At 38.5% G+C, this 19,422-nt stretch overlaps 1 protein-coding gene across 2 annotated transcripts in view; it reads right to left on the bottom strand.

The window, feature by feature from the left end:
- The window catches only part of LOC127372206 (cadherin-22-like), a 152,170-nt gene that overhangs the window by 10,537 nt on the left and 122,211 nt on the right, over positions 1-19,422 (bottom strand). For both annotated transcript variants that reach the window (XM_051415696.1, XM_051415697.1), the window contains 4 exons: positions 17,034-17,155; positions 5,247-5,364; positions 837-986; positions 395-496 (listed from right to left, as the gene is read on the bottom strand). In XM_051415696.1, the coding sequence (XP_051271656.1) occupies positions 395-496; positions 837-986; positions 5,247-5,364; positions 17,034-17,155 (492 nt within the window). The remainder of the gene's footprint in view (positions 1-394; positions 497-836; positions 987-5,246; positions 5,365-17,033; positions 17,156-19,422) is intronic.

Below are 19,422 nucleotides of genomic sequence, written 5' to 3'. Positions count from 1 at the left end.
GAAAGCCACTCATGAAAGAAAGATGAAAGATTGATCTTGTTTTTATGTCATTCGTCTGCCACTGCATGTGCAATTTCATTCGTGAAATATAGATAACCTCTAAAAGTGGTCAATCCATTAAAAGACACATGCTTGGTTGCATGATTTCATGAGCAGGGGACATGGAATTGTATCTTTAGGTGCAGCCCTCAGTCTTGCCTTCTTACCAGTACATCCCACTATTGAACATAATGCTGCTGGTAGTCCTGCTGGAGAAGTTGAACTTAGCAATGACCCCAGAAAAGCAATACTAATGAATTGTGCTCATCAATCCGTATAGCCATCCATCATATCTCCATCCATTTATCTCCTCATCCATCCATACATACATACATGAGTACATCCATCTGCTTACCTATGAGGATGAGCATGCAGACCAGTAGGGCTATAAGTGCCCCAGGGCTGAGAGCAGCACTCATTACATAGGCTGTGGCATTGCAGGACTGGATGGCTCCCTCTGTGTTGCAAAAGAAAAATTAGCTGTTACTGTACAGATTCAACACCAGTTAAGAGTCAGTTCAGAGGACACAAATTAAGCCCTGTTTTATCAACAGAGAAAAACAAACCTGTTTTATCATGCATATATTTATATTTTCACCCAGCTGAAACACCATTTGTCTGCAGATTTGTGGCCTTGCGATATTTGGGTTTCAACAAATATAAGCTGATAAGAACTGTTTGCTGACCAAAACAATGGCATGTAGATGACCTTTTACTACTGCTGCTGCTGCTGCTGATGCAAAAGGTGACAGTGATGATAATGTTATTAATGGTGCAACTTCTACAGTAGCTCTCACCTGTGTCACAGCCACAGACATGAATGGTCAGGGTGCCTGTGGAGCTGAGGGAGGGAGGCCCGCTGTCAACCACCAGGATAGGCAGGAAGTACACATTCTGCTCATGGCGGTTAAAGCCTGACCGCTGGGTCCAGATTCCAGCTGTGTTGTCTAGGTGGGCGTTGTGAGTGTGTCAGGGGGTGGGGGTCAGAGAGACAAGCGAAGAATTACACATGAGCGACTTAATATTTGAAAACCTCTTTGTCTGCTCACTGATGTCTGGTTTTTACCAGGCTGCAGAAAAATTGATGAAACTCCATCCAGTGGGTGCTTTTATTACACTTCTTGTTTTTCCTCCTTTGAACTCAAGACTGTACTGATGGAAAAATAGAAAAAGGGTGTGTTCATCATGCAGGCCTATTTGACATTACTAAAATGTCAAGGCAAATCGTAGTTTTCAAGACTTGACACTTGAAAATGTAAGCTGCCTGCCATTTGATTCAAAAAGAACAATAAAAACTTGTGTGAAATGATAAAAGAAATACAGACCGAAAAGTGCCATACTTGTCACATACATAGTCGGAAAAAATAATTTGCCATGCAATCATGAATAGTTCAAGGACTCCGGAAGAAGGGTGCCAGGATTGTCAAGTTTAACTTGAGGTTGAATGATTTCTCTGGGAAATTAACTGCTTTTCTCCTATTATCATTCATCATGTGTTTTTTTTTTTAAATCCAAACAAAAACAGGAGAGAAATGAGTAAGAGAGCCACTGTTTAAAATTAAACTTCACCACTGTGTTTATATGAGCCCTCTCCCGGAGACATAGATTAATGTAACACAGAATACAGGAGGAGGCTTTGACAAATAGAGTCGGAGAAGCTTTGTGGGTAGACTTACACAGAGGATACCAAGCAATCCATCTCCCAGAACATATATCACCCTTATCCATGTCACCCTAGAGCTCCCCTGGCACATGTAGAACAATCTTCATATTACTGTTTATGTACGGGAATGTTGCGCCCCTGAGTTTGTCCTTTTGACATTTACGCAGCATTCTCTTCTACAGCTGTCCGCTTTAAAAACGATTCTCTTCATCTGAATACATGTAGACTGGAGCATCTTGTGGAGTTTTTAATCAAAATGAATGTTTAATCAAAATTTGTTAAAAACTTACACAGGACAATCTCCCACAGCCTGGGACCCCTCAAGGTCCCTGTAACCCAGAACCATTGCTTTAAAATATACACCACAATAGGTGTCTTGTCTTTGCTTTCCAGAACGACACATGTGCACGCTCACTCAAATAAAATATAACAACCTTTTTGAAGTCTCCTTGTACCATTAAACCCTAAAGATCAAATCATGCTGATAATGCCTTCAGCATAGCATCTTCTTCCATAACCCCAATATAAGAACTTTGCCCTCTCACCTTTAACGGCAGAAGGACACAGAGGAGCATATATGATGACCCTCTTGGGAGGCTGACATTGTTTGACATGGTCATAGCTTAAACAAGACTAAAAGTCTACAGTCATATCAGCAGTTATGGGCATACAGCGGTGCTTTGTGCTAGATGCAGCATGCTGACAGTGATAATGCTAAAATGCTGATGTTTAGCAAGTATAATGTTTTTCATCCATCACACTGATACACAAAGTACAAGTGACTGCTGATAAGTTTAGCTATTTTTTAATAATATTTTATCATAAACCAATGTATTGGACAAAGCTACATTTTGACCACTAGAAGATCACAAAAAAAATGTGCATTCATCCTCTGGGGACCATAGATATCTGTACAAATTATCATGCAAATCCATCCAGTAACTTTTGGGAGATTTAAGGACACTGCCATCTCTAGAGCCAAACAGCTGGCATGGCTAATAAGAACTACTTGTTTAAGGTTAGGGAAAGGTCGTGGCTATGGTTAAGAGAAAGCAATGTTGACTGCTGGAAGAAACACAAGTCATTTAAGGCATTTACAAAACAAATTTTATTTGTGTTTTTTTTTTTTTAACCTGAACTTGATCTCCTGTCACTTTATATATATATAAACAAGTTATTTTATACTATTCATTTAAAGGCACAAAGGCATGTGGATACCAAAGCCAAAGAAAAAAAGAATATTCTATATTACAGCCTATATAAAGTGAGTGGAGAACAACATGAAGACTTGCAGTATAGGATTACTATAGCGACATTGTGTGGCTATTGTACCGCAAAGAATATGCCCTCCTGGATGTTGAATCACTTTAGCTTTGCAGTGAATGCTTTATAAATGTGTCCTGCTATAGCAGATATGCATGCTTTTTGAAATGTTTACTGCAGAAAGATAAAATAAGGGATACAAAACTTTCACTAGTGACAAATAAGCAAATAAAATGTGACTTTCTTTTTTTCTTCAGCTTCATATTTCTTCAAGATTTCTTTTTAAGCACGATGTGAGATATTTTCCAGGTAAAATGATTGCAGTTTGTCATGTATATTTATTTGGTAAAGATGAGATTTGGCTTTATAGACTGCCAACAACAACTTAAAAGATTTTAGCAACATGGGGGAAAAAAATGTCTTTTCATCATTGTGTGTCAAGGCATAGAGACAGAATGCAATGTGAGGCCATGATGGGGAAAAGAAGAAGTGACAGATTGAAAGTGACAGGTTGACAAATGTGTCCATGAAAAGAGACACCAGAGTGAAAAAAAAAAAGGGGTGGGAGGATAAAAAGTCTGTGTGGGGTTTTGTTTGTCTTTCACCAAAATATATACTGGGTCTGCTATAGTGTTTGTTTGTGAACACATGAAATGTATTGGGGTGGGAGGTGTAACATTGACATCTAAGCATTATTAATAATTCCCTCAATAGCCACCAATGTACACACCATTTCAATATTTCACCTACATGCACATCTAAACACACAATCACATTGAGGCAGTTGTGAAATAAAGTATATACTGTACATGTTTGAGTCCGTATTTGTGTATGTAGACGAGAGAAAGAAAGCAAGATGGACACTTCAGTCATATTTCTTCTATGCACACGTGCAGCCTATGTATATTTTGTGTGTTTACGTTACACAAGGTTATATGTGTATCCTTTGATACATGTGAGCAGGACTGCAGCAGACCCTTGCTGCCTTCACACGGTGACATTTCCCTAGCTTGGGCTGCTCTCCTGACATTTTCCTGGTGTCAGATCAATCTTGATTTAACCAGATGTCACATTCACTTAGGTACACATCTCTAAACGAGGGATCTGCAAGCGTGTGTGCAAAAACACAGACAAGCATGAAAAAAATGTATCTTCCTGACAAAGCAAAGTCATCACTGGGGGGCACAGTGATTTTAATGTCTCCTTACACTGCGCAGATGAATGTGTTTCTGTGAAATTAAATTTTCATGATGACACTTGAGAGAATTATGTAAACTGTTGACATTCCATTTAAGGGGGATTAAGGAAAGATTTTGTGTTAAACAGTGTTCAAGACAGTAATATTAATATATATATATACATATATTTCTTTATACTTTTTGCTTTCATTTGATAGGACAGCTCAAGATGGACAGGAAGGAGGCAAACCAAGAGAAAGGGGATGACATGCAGCAAAGGGCCTTGGTACATCGGGTGCCAGCTCTGCCAGGTGAGAGACCAGAGCGCTGCAGAACAGTAATATATTTCAGAGAAAATGACATTCACATAAAATGCTATTACTGTGGAAAATAATGCTCAACTTAGTGTTGCAGTTTGTACAATCAAGCACACTTCTTCAGACAAACTGTAAAAAATTTATTTCGTACAGATTGTCAAATATTTAGTGGCATGTCCTACTTCCTGATAATGTCACTGCTTAGAGGACCAGAACAGGTGGTGTTTATTCAAAAATAATAAGAACAATCTGCTTGATAATCAGGTGAATGCTAAGTCATAGAAATAAATAGACTATTTTGCATTCAATTCAAAACTGTCCTGCCATTGTTAAAATCTTCTGGTAGTGTAGTCCTAGTCTCTTTTTTTTTTTCCCAAAACGTCAACCATCTGGCAAATAAATGAGGAAAATAAGACTTTGAAATTATTGATAAGTATTTTGACAAAGTTTGGGAGATGCAGTCTTTAAACTAACTCAATATTGCCTTAAGGTCTACATTTGCAGAATGCCCTCAAGCAAACTCTTGCATTGCCAATCATATTCACATCTTAAACGATTCCATCTTTATGAGATCATCATGATCTTGTAAGTCAAGTATAGTTTTGCTACACCTGTGCACATTTAAAATGCGCACACCCACTCACATAAAATATAACAACCAGTCTTAAATACTCCTGCTTGTACCATTATATGAAAAAATGCAATAATGCTGATGATGCCATCAGCGCAGCCACTTGAGTATGCATCTTCACCCATAACCCAAATAGAAGACCTTTGCCCTCTCACCTTTGACATCCCACAGGGTGAAGTGTCGATTGCTGGAGGCTTCCGGGGCCAGGGTGAAGTAGAAGCGATGTCCAGATTGTGGCTCGTCTCTATCCACCACACTGATGGTGTGAATTAACTAAGGAAAGAGAAGCAACCAAAACAGAAAAGGAAATAAAAGGACAAGAAAGAAAAGAAACAGAGGTTAGATTTTATTCTCAGATCCACTCAGTGGGAACAAGAAAATGAATATGAAAAGCACTTTACACTTTACATTTCAAATGCCTCTTTCATGAGTGAGGGAGTGAGGTGGAGCGAGTACACTTGGATGCGACAGACTCAGAAGGCTTCCTATGAAAGTGCAGTTCAAAGGGGCTACAGTCACAAAGAGATAAAAACTTCTTTCTTCAGAAAGTTGACACAGCAATATAAAAAAGAATGTCTTAATGTTAGAAATGCAAAACTATCATAAAATGCTTCACTAAAAAGCTTTTTTTGGACAGAAAATACACAGATATTCTGTGAGGCTGCCATATTTGCTCTATGACGGAGCAAAGTCAAAATTCAAATGTGCAGAGGAACAGAAAGAAAGACATAAAGACTTGGTGATGGTGTAGTCCTCCTATCTAATGCAATAATAGTGATCCACATTGAAAGATAAAACTCAACTGTGATCCAATTTTGAGAACTCTGTGTGGACACAATAAGATGAGATAGGATTCACTGTGAGCTGAACAGACATCAAACAGCCCCTGGAGATCTTTTCACCTTAACACAGGCCTCTTGGTGACAATTCATCCTCTTCTCATCCTATTAATCTGCAGCCAGCGTCAAACCACAAGCTGATAAATGATATTTTCACATCACATCTGTCTGCTCTGTTTACTCCTCTGCCGGTGCACTACTGCCGGAGTCCACGTATTATTATTTTGATTCGTTTCACCTATGTTTACTGCATTACACTAAAAAAACAACAAAACAACATAGAAATTGTAGACAACATACAGTGCATTCGAAATGCAGGATGTGTTTTAAAAGTAGCGTAAATGACAAAATTCTCTACATGAATGTTAAGCAGGCAGTAGGCCAACAGCAGAGCAGCATGATGAGCCATTTTTTTAATTTTACTAGCACCTCTAAAACACACTAATAAGATATAATTGGTTAAACATTATATATTATTTGTTTAATCTGTAAAACAAAAGTGTAAAAGAAAACAATAACTAAAAATACAGTTAAGTACCAAACAACTTCAGAGTGAGGCTAGCGTTTTCCACTGGTTTGCAGTCTTGTGCTAAGCTGCCTGTAGACATACTATATACAGATATGAGAGCGGTATCGATCCTATAACCGTCCAACAGAAAGCAAGTAAGTATTTACCAAAATGATGAACTATTCCTTAAAAGTTAATTTTGAACAGTGAAGAAAATCGTTACAATCTAATGAGTAACAGTAATGCACAACATTAAATACATTCAAAAATGAAAGTTTTAACAAGTATGAATATGCATCCACTGCTGTTGTTGTGTGTCTATCACAGAATGCAGCAGACACGAAACACAGATGGCAAATGTCATTCTGTCAATACTACACTAACTGTTTTTATCCTGGTTTACAGAAGAAACTACTTCCACTGACTTTCTGGAAGCTTAGTTTTGATTATTTCCTGTCTTAGCCCTTGATAGCTTAGGTATTTGTTTAGCAACAGTTCATCCCACTCCTGTCTGCCTTCTCAAGCATGTATAGCATTACTCCCACTGCATATACAGCTGCTGTTCTCACTTGCCTATTCTCATTCTACACAAAAGTGGCTTTCTTGGCTTAGGATCTTCACTCTGAACATAAACAATTCTGCATTTGTTTATAATCATTAGGAGGAATCATAGGAGGGAATTTTATCTTCACAAAAAATGTACTTAAAACAGGGCTGGGCTTATATAAACGGTGAATAGTTGGCAAAGGAGAGGCAATCTCTTTAACAACCACCACTTTGTAAGAAGACACCCAAATCATTTTGAATTTGAAGTCTGGGGAATGTTAATAATTTGTTTTTGCTAAAACGATGCCCCAATAAATGCTCTTTTTCTACGTTTTACCTAAGGACGATAAGTTTTATCTTGAAGTAAGTCTTGCCCCCACCTCTGTTTCACACACACACACACACACACACACAAACAGGCACACAGGTGAACTGTTCAGAGGCAGTGTTAGAAATCAGCAGAGACACACATGACAAACAACCCCCAGAACTACTATTAAGTGAGGCATTTCTCAGAATGATTAAAGCAGCATGTTCGATGGCTGCAATTCGTTTGTCTGGTTTCACAAAAGCTTACGGTATCAGATAAGATCGAGGGAAATATATCAAACCATTACTCAGCTGTTACATTCTTCTCTTTAAGGGGCAGGATACTTATAAAATGTTAAACATGGCTTTGTTTACTGGACTGAACCCTTCCTCTTTTTATCTTTTCTCCTCCACCTCTTTGCCTCTTCAGCCGACTTTCTCTATTCATCACTGTGATTTCCTTTTCCTCTGATTCCTTGTCCTTTACATTTATCTTCTCCAAAGTATCTCCCTCTCATTCTTGTCCTTTCCAGAAAAATGTGTCCCTAATTTATCATCCACCTGCAAATTGATTATTTAAACGATGCTGTAGATATACTCCACACCTTTCTCGCAGACATCTGCTTTATTGTGTGATTTTTAAGCTCATGTTGCCTGTTTGTGCAAGACAGCCTCATTCATTTAGCACTGCACACAACTCTGAATTATGAGCCTGAGTGGTGGCTATGCATTACTGTGACTAAGCTACTGCCGAGCACACTTCCGGGCCACAATTGTGCCTTCACAATAAACAGCTCCTCAGCATTGACGTTGCATCACAGACACAGAACAGGCTTAGTCATACCCACAGCTCAGGGAGGCTGTTTGGGATAATATGGCTTACTTTGTAATTACAAAATGCTACGGCATGATTTCAGGGTAAATCACACGCTTCTTCCATAGCACACTGCAAAATCTGCATTAGAGAAACACACAGAAATGCATAGAAATGAACCAGGAATGATTGCCTGAATTCCTACAAAGGTGACTGAAAGAGAAAGAAAAAATATCATTGCCATCTCAAATGTATGGTCCTGATTGCTATAGTTTCTGTGATGGTCTTTATTGTTTTTGAGAGTGAGGCTCTAATTCTTGCACATTTTAATAGGTAGGCTAACAATGCAACCACATGAATTAAATTATATTATATTGTAGTAGAAAAATAAGTTCTGTGACATGTTTAATGCTGTCCAGATTACATTTCATATCAGACCTAATGTTCATTCTGTATTGCATGTGCCAAACACAGAGCACTTTCCAACTGGAGAATGTCCATGCTTGGCAATATATTCAAACCACTTTGCTTAGGGTTGAAAGAAATATACACCAGCTATGTGTAATGTCTACATGTATTGTTTTCACATTGTGTTGTTGACACAGTGAAGGGTTGAGATTCGCCACTTTCCTGTGATTCGAGGTGCAGCAGTGCTTCAGAAAAGGCAAATTTTTGTACCTGGACTGACATCCTGACAATAGCCTGCCTCTGTCTGTATGGTGCAAAGGGTCTCGCAACTTTTTCCATCAAAGAAATCCATTAGTTCTTTGTAGGACTCAACTGTTTTGAATTGCATTCGTCTTCTTTACACAAGAGTTTATTCTCACACAAACACAGAAGCACTGGGCTAACGCAAAGACAATCACTCATCCGATCAATCCATAGTAAGAATTAAAATCGAGCTGTGCTGTGCTATATGCCAAAACAGACCTTATCTTATCTTCTCATCTCTCTTTGAATCTCTTTCAGGTTTATTTCAGTCTAAAGGTAAAAGAATAATGAGCAAAGAGAAGTCACTTAAAGCAAAATCTTTATTATAAGCCGAGGTATGAATCCAGTCATTTCTTTGAAGAAATATGAACAGCAGTGAAGATGTAGTAAGTGAGCCATGATCTGCATCCTGTGACTGTGCCCTCAGCAGGGGGACTCTCAGGCGGCATCTCGGGGTGAGTACAAACTGCTGAGGGAGATAGAGAGTGAAGCGAGAAAGGAAAATGAGAAGGAGGAGAGCAAGTGTGTGTGGGAGTTTATTGAGCAGCAAGCGAAGCTCCCTCAAGCACAATCACCTAATTAGATTTCTATCTAGCAGCCCCCTTTCCTGACCCCCTTAAATCTCTTGCATCTCTGGAAAGCTAGAAGGGGAGACTTTCCCAAAAGTACATCCCATCTACACTGGAGGTGTCTGAAAGGTCAAGGTTGTGAGGGGGAGGCAGCTTTCTCATTCATTGCAGAAATCAACCACAATGCCATAATGAATAAATATATAAATAAACAAACACACAACTCCTTAAAATAGGTTTAGAGAGGCTCATCTAGCCTGGAATGCACTGTAAGAGTTGTATTTTCAAACACATCCATTAGTTTTAGTGGTAAAAAGCATCCTCATGGTGTCCAGCAAAGCATTAACATGTATCAGTGCATTGCTCTTAATTCAATTTCAGGGTGCCAGAATGCAGAATTTGAAAAAAAAGAAAAAGAAAATAAGAATAAGAATAAGAATAAAAGCTACAGTTTTTTCAAGAAGGCATACATTCTTCTTTTCTTTTCTTTTTCTGCATTTTTCTGCTTTATTTTGACAGAACAATATATGTAAATCTAAAAAAGGAAATGTTGCTGGAAATGGTAAAGATTACGGTTCTCTTGTCAGCTAGTTTGTCTAATTCAATGTTAACATTTCAGGGACAAAAGGAAGAGGCATTTGGCGAGTAGAACAGATGACTCATTCAGTCTCTTACTCATGAAATACTGTCTGGCAAAACTGTGAGTACGTCTGGGTTCTTTCCTCGTCTGTGGTCTGTTGCTTCTTCTTTTACTCACATCTAATGTGGGCCTGTGTGTTGTTTTAGTATAATTTCTGTATACTAGGTGAGTAAGTGTTGCACTCACGTGTATGTGATGTGATGTGTGTTTCAGACAGGCTTAACATTTAACATTTTCAAATGGACTCTCTCAGGGGATGGAGGTTGGCGATGCCGTGGCCAAACGGAGGTGATCTGTCGCAGTGACCCACTCAGCCAGCTGTGAGACAGCACAGCAGAGCTGACAGGCCTCCGTTACCCCAGGCCATACTTAGTATTTGGCTTTCCAACCAGCCTTTTTTCTGCACACATGGCACTATATGATATCTGTCCCTCTGCATTCAGTCAGATAAATACCACTAGGTGGGCGAGGAATGGGTTGAGTTGAAGATTGGATAATTGGACAAATCGGATTCAGAATGGTAGAAATCAAGAGAGGATTTAAATCTTATGAACTATAATTACAATAACATCATTAAAGTAAGATTTGTATTATTTTTGTCTGATCCAATACATGGCTGAGTGGTCAAAGTGTAGTTAAACTGTATCTAAAAACCTTCAAAGCCCATTTAGAAATTGGGTGTTTTGAGCACAGTGATCTATATGGCACTAAATTGCTCCATGGTTGGCTTTGATTATATAAATTTACTTGCCACAAGATAATTATGTATTTGTATTTTATTAAATTAAATAACACTTCCATAGTAACTTGTAACAACTGAAACAGCAGGATATGTAAACATATTTCCTCTGAGACTGATTCAAGCCTTGACTTAAAGTGTATTAAACATTAGTTTTAAGGAATCATTTATTTGTTAAAGCTGTGTTAACGATATGAAAGCTATAGACACAGGGCTTTTGTTCTCATCATGGAGAGCAAATGTTATGTCATGTGACATGCTTTAGTGGTCAAGTTTTAAAACTTGCACACAAAAATGCTTATAGTTCTATATTTGATTTTCATTTGGAAAGTGACATGGTCAATCCTCACTTTTGAAATGGGTTGTTTGAGAATTACGATCTTATCCTTAGGGCCAAGGATAGAATTATGTATTATAGTATGAGTGTTTGAGAGACTTTGAGGCCCAAGGGAAAAAACCTTTAGGATGCTCTCTCTGCCTTGCTTTACACACTCTATGAGACAAGAACAGTTGTATGTACATTCCAAAGACATGTAAAAATCTGAATTGACCTAAGAAACCAAATCAAAACTGCATACAAAGATGTGGTTAGACATGTATTTGCTGTGCAGATGAAACTATAACTGATAATCAATGAGATCATTTCTTTTTGGCTTGGTTGTGTATGTGTTCTACATGTTAGCATGATAGTAATGTGAATCTGCATTCTGTGTTCCCTTTTCCTTGCATTTCTCTCTCTCCATCAGTCTTTCTGTTAAGTCATTTATACGGCTTTCTCTTTCCATCTCTAAACATTGCCCTGCATAAGACCCCTAGAAGGCCCTGTTAAATAAAGGTGAGAAGCTATTTAACACTTTGTGTCATGGCCCTGGCTTGAACTGTGTCTCCAAGCAGAAGCTGCTTAGCCTGTGTCACCATTTTTTTATTTTTAAAAATGTACTTCTTAGCCACCCTCTCTCCTTCCTTCCACATGCATTCTCCCTCTAAACACAAACAAAATAGGTTGCATTGCCAACTCTCAAATGGGATCAAACCAAACCGCAGTTAAAAGGCTTAGGTTAATCTGATTTTCTCTGTGGTTCCACCGAAAGCTAGACCCGAGCCAGAGAGCTGACACTCCATGAACGAGACTGGGTGATAACACAGCACACAACAGGAGACAATGGAACGATCCTCATTAGCTTAGTAAACCGGGGGTTGATCTGACTTATTAAAAGTGTGACAGTGAAGGCTGTGTGTGTATACAGCATGTGTGTGGGTGTGTGCATGCACGTCTTTTTTTTACTGTAGCGTGCGTCTGTTCAAGGACAGGCATGTATGATTGTGTTTAGTGTATATTTGTCTAAGCGTGTGATTAGACAAGATGGATGAGATGGATGCATTGATGTTTATTTGGAAAGAGGTTCCTTGTCCCCAGATAGGAGGTGAGTCCACACATCACTGCGACACTCTTTTCTTTCCCTTTTTTTTGGTCCCCAAAACACACACATACACAAAGAACAAAATAACACAAACACATGACTTTCTGACCTGTGTTCTCACAGAGAGAACAAATGTCACATCACTAAATAATAACAAAACTCTCTCTCTCTCTCTCGCAGAAATGAAGAAAAGAAAACACCTCTAACAAAAATACAGTATGGCATATGCCTTGTTGTTCCACTGACAACTTGATTGAACGACTTAGGTATAAAACAAAATTACTGTTTACTTATAATTAGCCATCAAGTTCTGCTATCAATCAAGTGATACTCATAAAGCCTCACGAGTGGTTTCAGCTGATTTGTAATGGCCACATGGAAATAAGAAAGACCACTCTTCTGTGAAAAGTTTTGAATCTCAAGCCAAGCATTTTGACAGTTGATTAAATTGAAAAATAACAATTTGATCTAATTAACCCTGCCAGTGTATCAGGCCTATAAAGAAGGTGAAACAGATGAAACAGCAATAACCCTTTCTAACTTCAGATTTCCTTTTCATAGAGGCCAGATGAGGTGAGCAAAGTGCACCTTCTCTGGGTCCGGAGGCATATGCATAAAGGAAAGTAGGGCAGCTCACTATTGTTTGACGTCTATTCCAGGTGATAAAAAAATTGACTTAATTAATGCTTATTTCCAAGAGTTGTTGCCCTCTCCAAGTTTCAAAATTGATTAACAACATTCTGGGGAACTGAAACAAAATTGAAGCTCATTTTACACACAAACATCTGTTGGCTGATGCTTATATCTCTGGGCTCCTCCATTGGCAGCTTATTTTACTGAATAAATAAAGGCATTCTGGGAAGCAGTAGACATTGAAGTGCTTTAGCATATCAGGCAACAGCTTGCTTCAATAGAACCTCCCAATTTTGACCTCTGAATAGATATTGTAAGGTAAAAGAACACTGTAGAAAATCTTGACCTTGTTCTAATGATGACTTTACACTTACAGGCTTTAAGCAGCACGGTCTGTCCATTCCAAGCAGAAACAGGTGAAAAACGCACTGTTTTCAGTTGTAATCTCTGTCTTCATCCCAAGCTTTGTGAGTACTACTAAATCAACATATATTATTAATTTTATTCAAAGCAGACACCTAGTGAACATGGTTTTGTACAGAGCTAGAAACATTGACAATAATTGGCTGCATCAATATTGGCTTTGTCCTCTTCTTTACCCTGATTTGAGTTTGAAATGCACATTTAATTGTATTTTACACCTATATATAATATATATATATATAAGTCTGATGATTGCACAGTCTATTTTATGTGGACTACTCAAATATATTGTCCGTTATAATTAAATACGTTGTGCTAAGGCTGTGAAACTCTGCTGTATGAATTCATAAAGAGCAAATGTGTAACGGCAAATAATAAATTGGGCTATGTGAGCCCACTATTGTTAACATGCTGCCTCAAGACAAACCTCAAACCATGCAACCTGTCTAGTGTCACTGCCTTCTATTGTATGCATCATGAAGTCCATAGTATGGCTATGCATGCATTCATGGCATTTTGATCAAGCGCAATGGCAAAAATACAAACTTGGGTCTCTGCTCGCAGGTGTGTGGGTTTGTTGCAGAGAGCTACTCTATGCTACGGAGGAGAAAAAAAAATATGTATCAATTAATCAAAGGCAGAGATTCATAAAGTCTGTGTGACATCTTGTTTGCTCCAAATCCCTGGACCTACAGTGCATAGATTCGACTGCTACCTCATGTACTTAAAGTGCTAGCTTGAATATTGGATGTGGCCAAATTGCTCTAATCGGACAGTTGCCAAACAACACAATTACCTCTCAAGAGACCAAAGGGTTTTAGACAAGGGCAGTGTGCCAGCTCAGATTCTTTTTTGAGTATTGTGAATCAAAATTTAACTTTATGACAGGGTGAAATTTAGCAGCATTAAGCTGACTTCAAGCTGGTTCAGCCTAGTTTGTCCTATCATTATCTAAACTTTTACTTGTCTACCCTCAATGTAGAAGCATGTGTATGATATATGATTAATTAACAATAACAGAACGGCTCTGTCCTTGTCATTAATCAGAAAGAAAAAAAGAACTGCTACAAACACCAGCTCTCAGCACTAGCGTAGAAACAGCGAAACCCTGGACCCACTATACACTTTCAAAAGTAAAGATGAAGCGACTGACAACAACTAGTGAAAACCTGTTTTTATATTATTCTGAAAATAACATGGAGGAGAAAATTGTTTCCCCCATGCCCCCAGTGGTTACCCCTGAGGCTGAAAATGAGCGTTAGAAAGCCTTTGACCCAAGGCTAACACATTTTCATTCAATCTCGGAAGCCAACTCCGAGCGAGCTCCCAACAACAACATACAAAAAGACACTCTATATAGAAGTGGCAAGCACAGAGATACAAAAATTGAGAAAAAATGAATGAAAATGAACAGATATTGTCAGATGCTTCTGTCATTTGTTGACCCCTTGTAGATAGACATAAATACAGAAGATAAAGATAAAGATAGATAAAGTGATAGACAGACAGACAGACAGACAGACAGACAGACAGAGAATAGATAGATAGATAGATAGATAGATAGATAGATAGATAGATAGATAGATAGATAGATAGATAGATAGATAGATAGATAGATAGAATGTCATATTCTCCTATACATATTTTCATATCTCTCTTTTTGGTCCGTAATTACAGTGTAAAATATTTGACTGCATTTCTCTCTAATGAGAGCAATAAAAAAACCTTTTCTTTCACAATGCTGAGAGCCAGCAATGATCTTTTTTGCTGGAAGACTAATCATCTCTGTGTGATTAGGAGCTGAAGGTTAATGTGGGCTCACGCAGATGGGAGAGGGAGCGAGGTGGGAGTGAGGGAGATCAGACCAGACAATGTTCTAGAAAGGCGCAGGCGGGCGGCGTTGCAGAGGCACAGGGGGGCTATAAGTGGTTAAGAGTCTGTGGAACAAGGGGAGGAGAGGCCTGAGCCTCATTACACATGTAAATGCAGCTTCCAGCATGGAGGCCCCACTTTAAAGCCTTGGTTTTTTAATTATTCCTTTGCTCTGCACATGATAATTGGGTCTAACTCAGCCCAGGGCCTGTTGACTATGTAACAAGGATAAAACACCCTAATGACTTTGTCCATTTTTAATGGTGATCAGTGAAAAAACCTGGCCACCTATTGGATTGAAAATAACCATGGTATTGCCTTTTGTCTTGAATTTTCAGACTCCTGCTGCTTGATTTGTTCTGTGTAATTATGCCCATAAAAATCACCTGTTTGCCGTTCAGGAATTTATGTTAATCTATGCTAACTGCTGTATCACTTTCTCTGTGACATGGTTTAACAAAGCACTAGTAGAACTATATTTCTCTGTCTGTAACGTTTGTAACAATGGAAAGCATTGATGATGTCTTTCATGACAGACTTGTTGAATAGCATGCACAAAACATTTTCTTTTCATACTAATTTTTCCATTCGAATGTAAGTTCCCCAAATCCATTCCTATTTAGAGTAAAGAGCCACACTGCTGACAGGCAGAAATCCAATATTAAAATATGTGAAATAATAATCCTATTGAGTTTTAACCTGCATTGAGCATGAAAAAAGAGGAAATAAAGATATTCAGTAGAAAAATGTTTGTTCCTGCCTCTCTTTCAGACACGCTTTAGGAAATTGTTGCTTTGACCAAAGGTTGAGTTTTAGATTGCCTTTTGTATGGAGTGTTAGATATATAATAGTGTGCAATTGAAGAAGATCCAAACCAGATTTATATAATTCTCTGTCTTCTCTCTACATGTATTATTGTAGACTATTGTAGATTATCTATTCTTTTACAACATATCACATATGATAGAATGGCTGTACCATGATCCCCATGATGCATGTAAAACCTACAGGAAACGTAATTTTGATGTTGATGAGGGAAGTAGAAAAAGCTACTAATTTAAAGACAAGCCAGGGAACATGCTGCTATCTGTGACTCACCGATTTATTCTAAATCAACTGAGCACAAAAAACAAAGGATACTCGTTCTCAGTATCAGACACCATCAGTGACGTTGATCCACACAATTCTTCTTTCTAACAATATTGTCAGTCAGAATAGAGAACTTTGTCTTTGCTTCTATTCTGTCTGCCTGAGTAACTCACTTAGGATAAACCACATTTAACAACAGGGTTTCTGGTATAGACACCAGTGGAAATTAAGAATATTAATATTTGTTTACAACTTTGATATTCATTGTTCACTGTGTGCTTGTACTTGAATGATACTTCATGTAATGTGTGAATTTAATTGAATGGGGCTCTGTACTATTTATGTATTTTGTGTTAATTGTTTAATGTGTGAATTGCTTGTTCAAATAGATCTACTTCACCCTACAATATTACTGTGATTAATGTGTACAATGCAAGACAACATCATTGATGTTCCAATATACTATCCACAGCAGAGTACACTTCAGCTCACTTCACATTAATAATTAGCTTTTAGTTTGTACACTAATAAATGTGTTGTGTTCCATATTGTGTGGGCTGTGCACTGTTTTTGGTGCTGCCTTTCAAACTGAATTACTAACAGGTAATGCGTTTCTTTGTGGCATTGATAAAAAAAATAAAAAATTTTATGAGCTTTAGTACAACACTGTTTTCTACTCCTGCCTTGATTATCATCAGCACTTATGAAATGGCGGATCAATCTGTGAAGCTACAGCATAACATGCATATTTAACTTGTTCCCCAGCAAACAGAAATTATGAAATTCTTTTTTCTCATTTTGACTTGAAATATACAGATTAAAAACTTACCTGGCCTGGTTTGGCATCTTCACATACTGAGGCTTCGTATGGTGTTGCCAGTTCAGGAGGATTGTCATTAACATCCAGAATCCGAATACTCACTGCAGAGTGGGAAGCCATGGTGTGGTTATCTACAAGAGAGATGGAAAGAACACATTTGAACGATATCTGTGTAGACCCATAATAGTGTAAAAAGCTATGGAACGGATGTCTAGTTTTGAGACTGCAACACATAACACCAGGGCTTGGCAACTGAATGACTGAGGTTCTGATCCTGGTTGGAGAGCTCCTCAAGTAACAGGCTGTTTACGTTTCAGTCACAGTTTTCAGTCGTCTTAACTTTATTAATTAGCCCCAAAATGTATTTTTTCCCCAGGATTGGCAGAGTCATGACCAGCCCTACTCTGACTTACCTCTGATATCCCTACCCTAACCAACCCAAACCAACAAAAGCAATGAATACTAGCCAATCAGTCAGAGTAGGGCGGGTCATATGCACTGGGCTGCCACTGGAAACTGCCAACGGCTGTTTTAGAGCGAAGAAAAAGAGTTGATTTCTGGTACTGTAACGTTAGCTAGAGCTAGGGAAAAGTCAGCAATTTAAATGAAAAAATAAAAAAAGTGTTATGGCATTCATTCTCTGTAAGCATGTGCTCATGTTTAGAAAATAAGATTTTTTTAACACGCAAAGTACGCAAAGTTCAGGTATCGGAATCAGTATAGGGAAGAAAAAAATGGTATCTGACTATCTCTAGTCATAGATTTTCATTTACTTTATTAAAAAAAACTACACAGACTGCACAATAAAGCTTTTCACTTTAACTTTATGCATATAACTGTAACACAAAACATATTTTTACATTTAAGATCCCTCCATTTCTGTGCGTAACTACAGGGATTGTGTATTGGGCTGTGAATGCTGCCAAAATGCAACTGACCACCGAAAAAGTCCTTTGGCTGAACAGATCCAGTGTAGACATTAACAGAGGACTGCAGATTCGGCTGACATGCTGCAATAAGAGGCTGGGGTGAGATTCTTTATGCTCTTCATGTCTGTCTTCAGTATGAGTAAGACAAGGCTCAAAGACTCAGATGGATGCAATTTTCCACAAGAAAGCAGTCAGTTGGTTTTGCATTGTGGCTAAGTGCTAAAGGGTTTTAATCTAATGCCTCCACAAATTGCACCCATTACCTGAATAACACTTGCACTGGCACTGGTGAGTGACGTGAAAATGGTACCAAAGATTCCATTTTTGTCTCTAGGTCCTCACTATCTCATAATGACACTACAGTTTTTAGCTGTTTAATAGTCTGAGTGCAAGAGGCACACCTCAGCACAATGATAATAACAAATGAATGCTTTTGACAAAATGAAGTTTTATAACTAGGTTCGGGAACAAAGACCACGCCCCAAACTCATCTCATTTCCGATCAGAACATATTTAAGCACACCTTATCCGTTCACTCCCTCCTTGACTAATTTTCTACATACCTCCCCCCAATTCCCTTCTTTCTTCTTGTTTTCTCTCTCTTATCCAAATACAGGAACCACTGGGGCTCACAAAGACATAAGAGATGGTTCCCCCACTCAGCGTCTCAACACCCACTCTGTTCCTCCTGATCATCTCGCCGAACTCCTCCCTCCATCCACCTATCCTACCAGCTTTTCTCCCTTTCTATCACCCCTCACCCGTCCTTCCTATACCCCCTCATCCCTCAACCCTCGACCCTTTCCCCCATCCGTTGACCCCTACCCCATCATCCCTTCATCCTTCCATCCCCTCCATCCCTCGACCCTTTCCCTCCCAGTATTCCACATATGTTCATAACATGTAATAACATTTTTCTTATTCCATACAGCCATTGGCGTGGTCTTTGTTAGTGAAACTACAAATGTACTGTAGTGTTGTAATTTTATTTCAAATGCTATTTTCAACTAAATAAAATATATAATACTACAATGCACTCTCAAGACATTTTTCTTAATGGGCCAGAATGTAAACGTGGGAGTGGAGAAGATTATGTAATTAGCACAATCAAAATCTACTTCAAATTAGCTCGACTTCTCCTTGAATCTTAATTCCCATTCTTAATCATATGATAATGTCTGATGGAGTTTCCATTTTACTCATAAAACACTATGTACTGTACAGAAGGGAGCTGGAGGCCCTTAGCGTGTGTGTGTGTGTGTGTGTGTGTGTGTGTGTGTGTGTGTGTGTGTGGGTGTGTGTGTGTGTGTGTTAGTTGAGGAGAGAGAACATTTTCTCTGTGCTAAATGAGTGATCTGGTTGCTTCAAGTGTTGGTCTGGATATCCTGGTTAATTAGACTACATAGCTTATGAATAAATCAGTATACGCAGCTGTCACCACCCAGTTCATGCACCCTACACAAAATGCA

The sequence above is a fragment of the Dicentrarchus labrax genome, unplaced genomic scaffold, assembly GCF_905237075.1.
Source record: "Dicentrarchus labrax unplaced genomic scaffold, dlabrax2021, whole genome shotgun sequence".
Lineage (NCBI taxonomy): Eukaryota > Metazoa > Chordata > Actinopteri > Moronidae > Dicentrarchus > Dicentrarchus labrax.
This window is presented reverse-complemented; position numbering and strand designations above follow the sequence as displayed.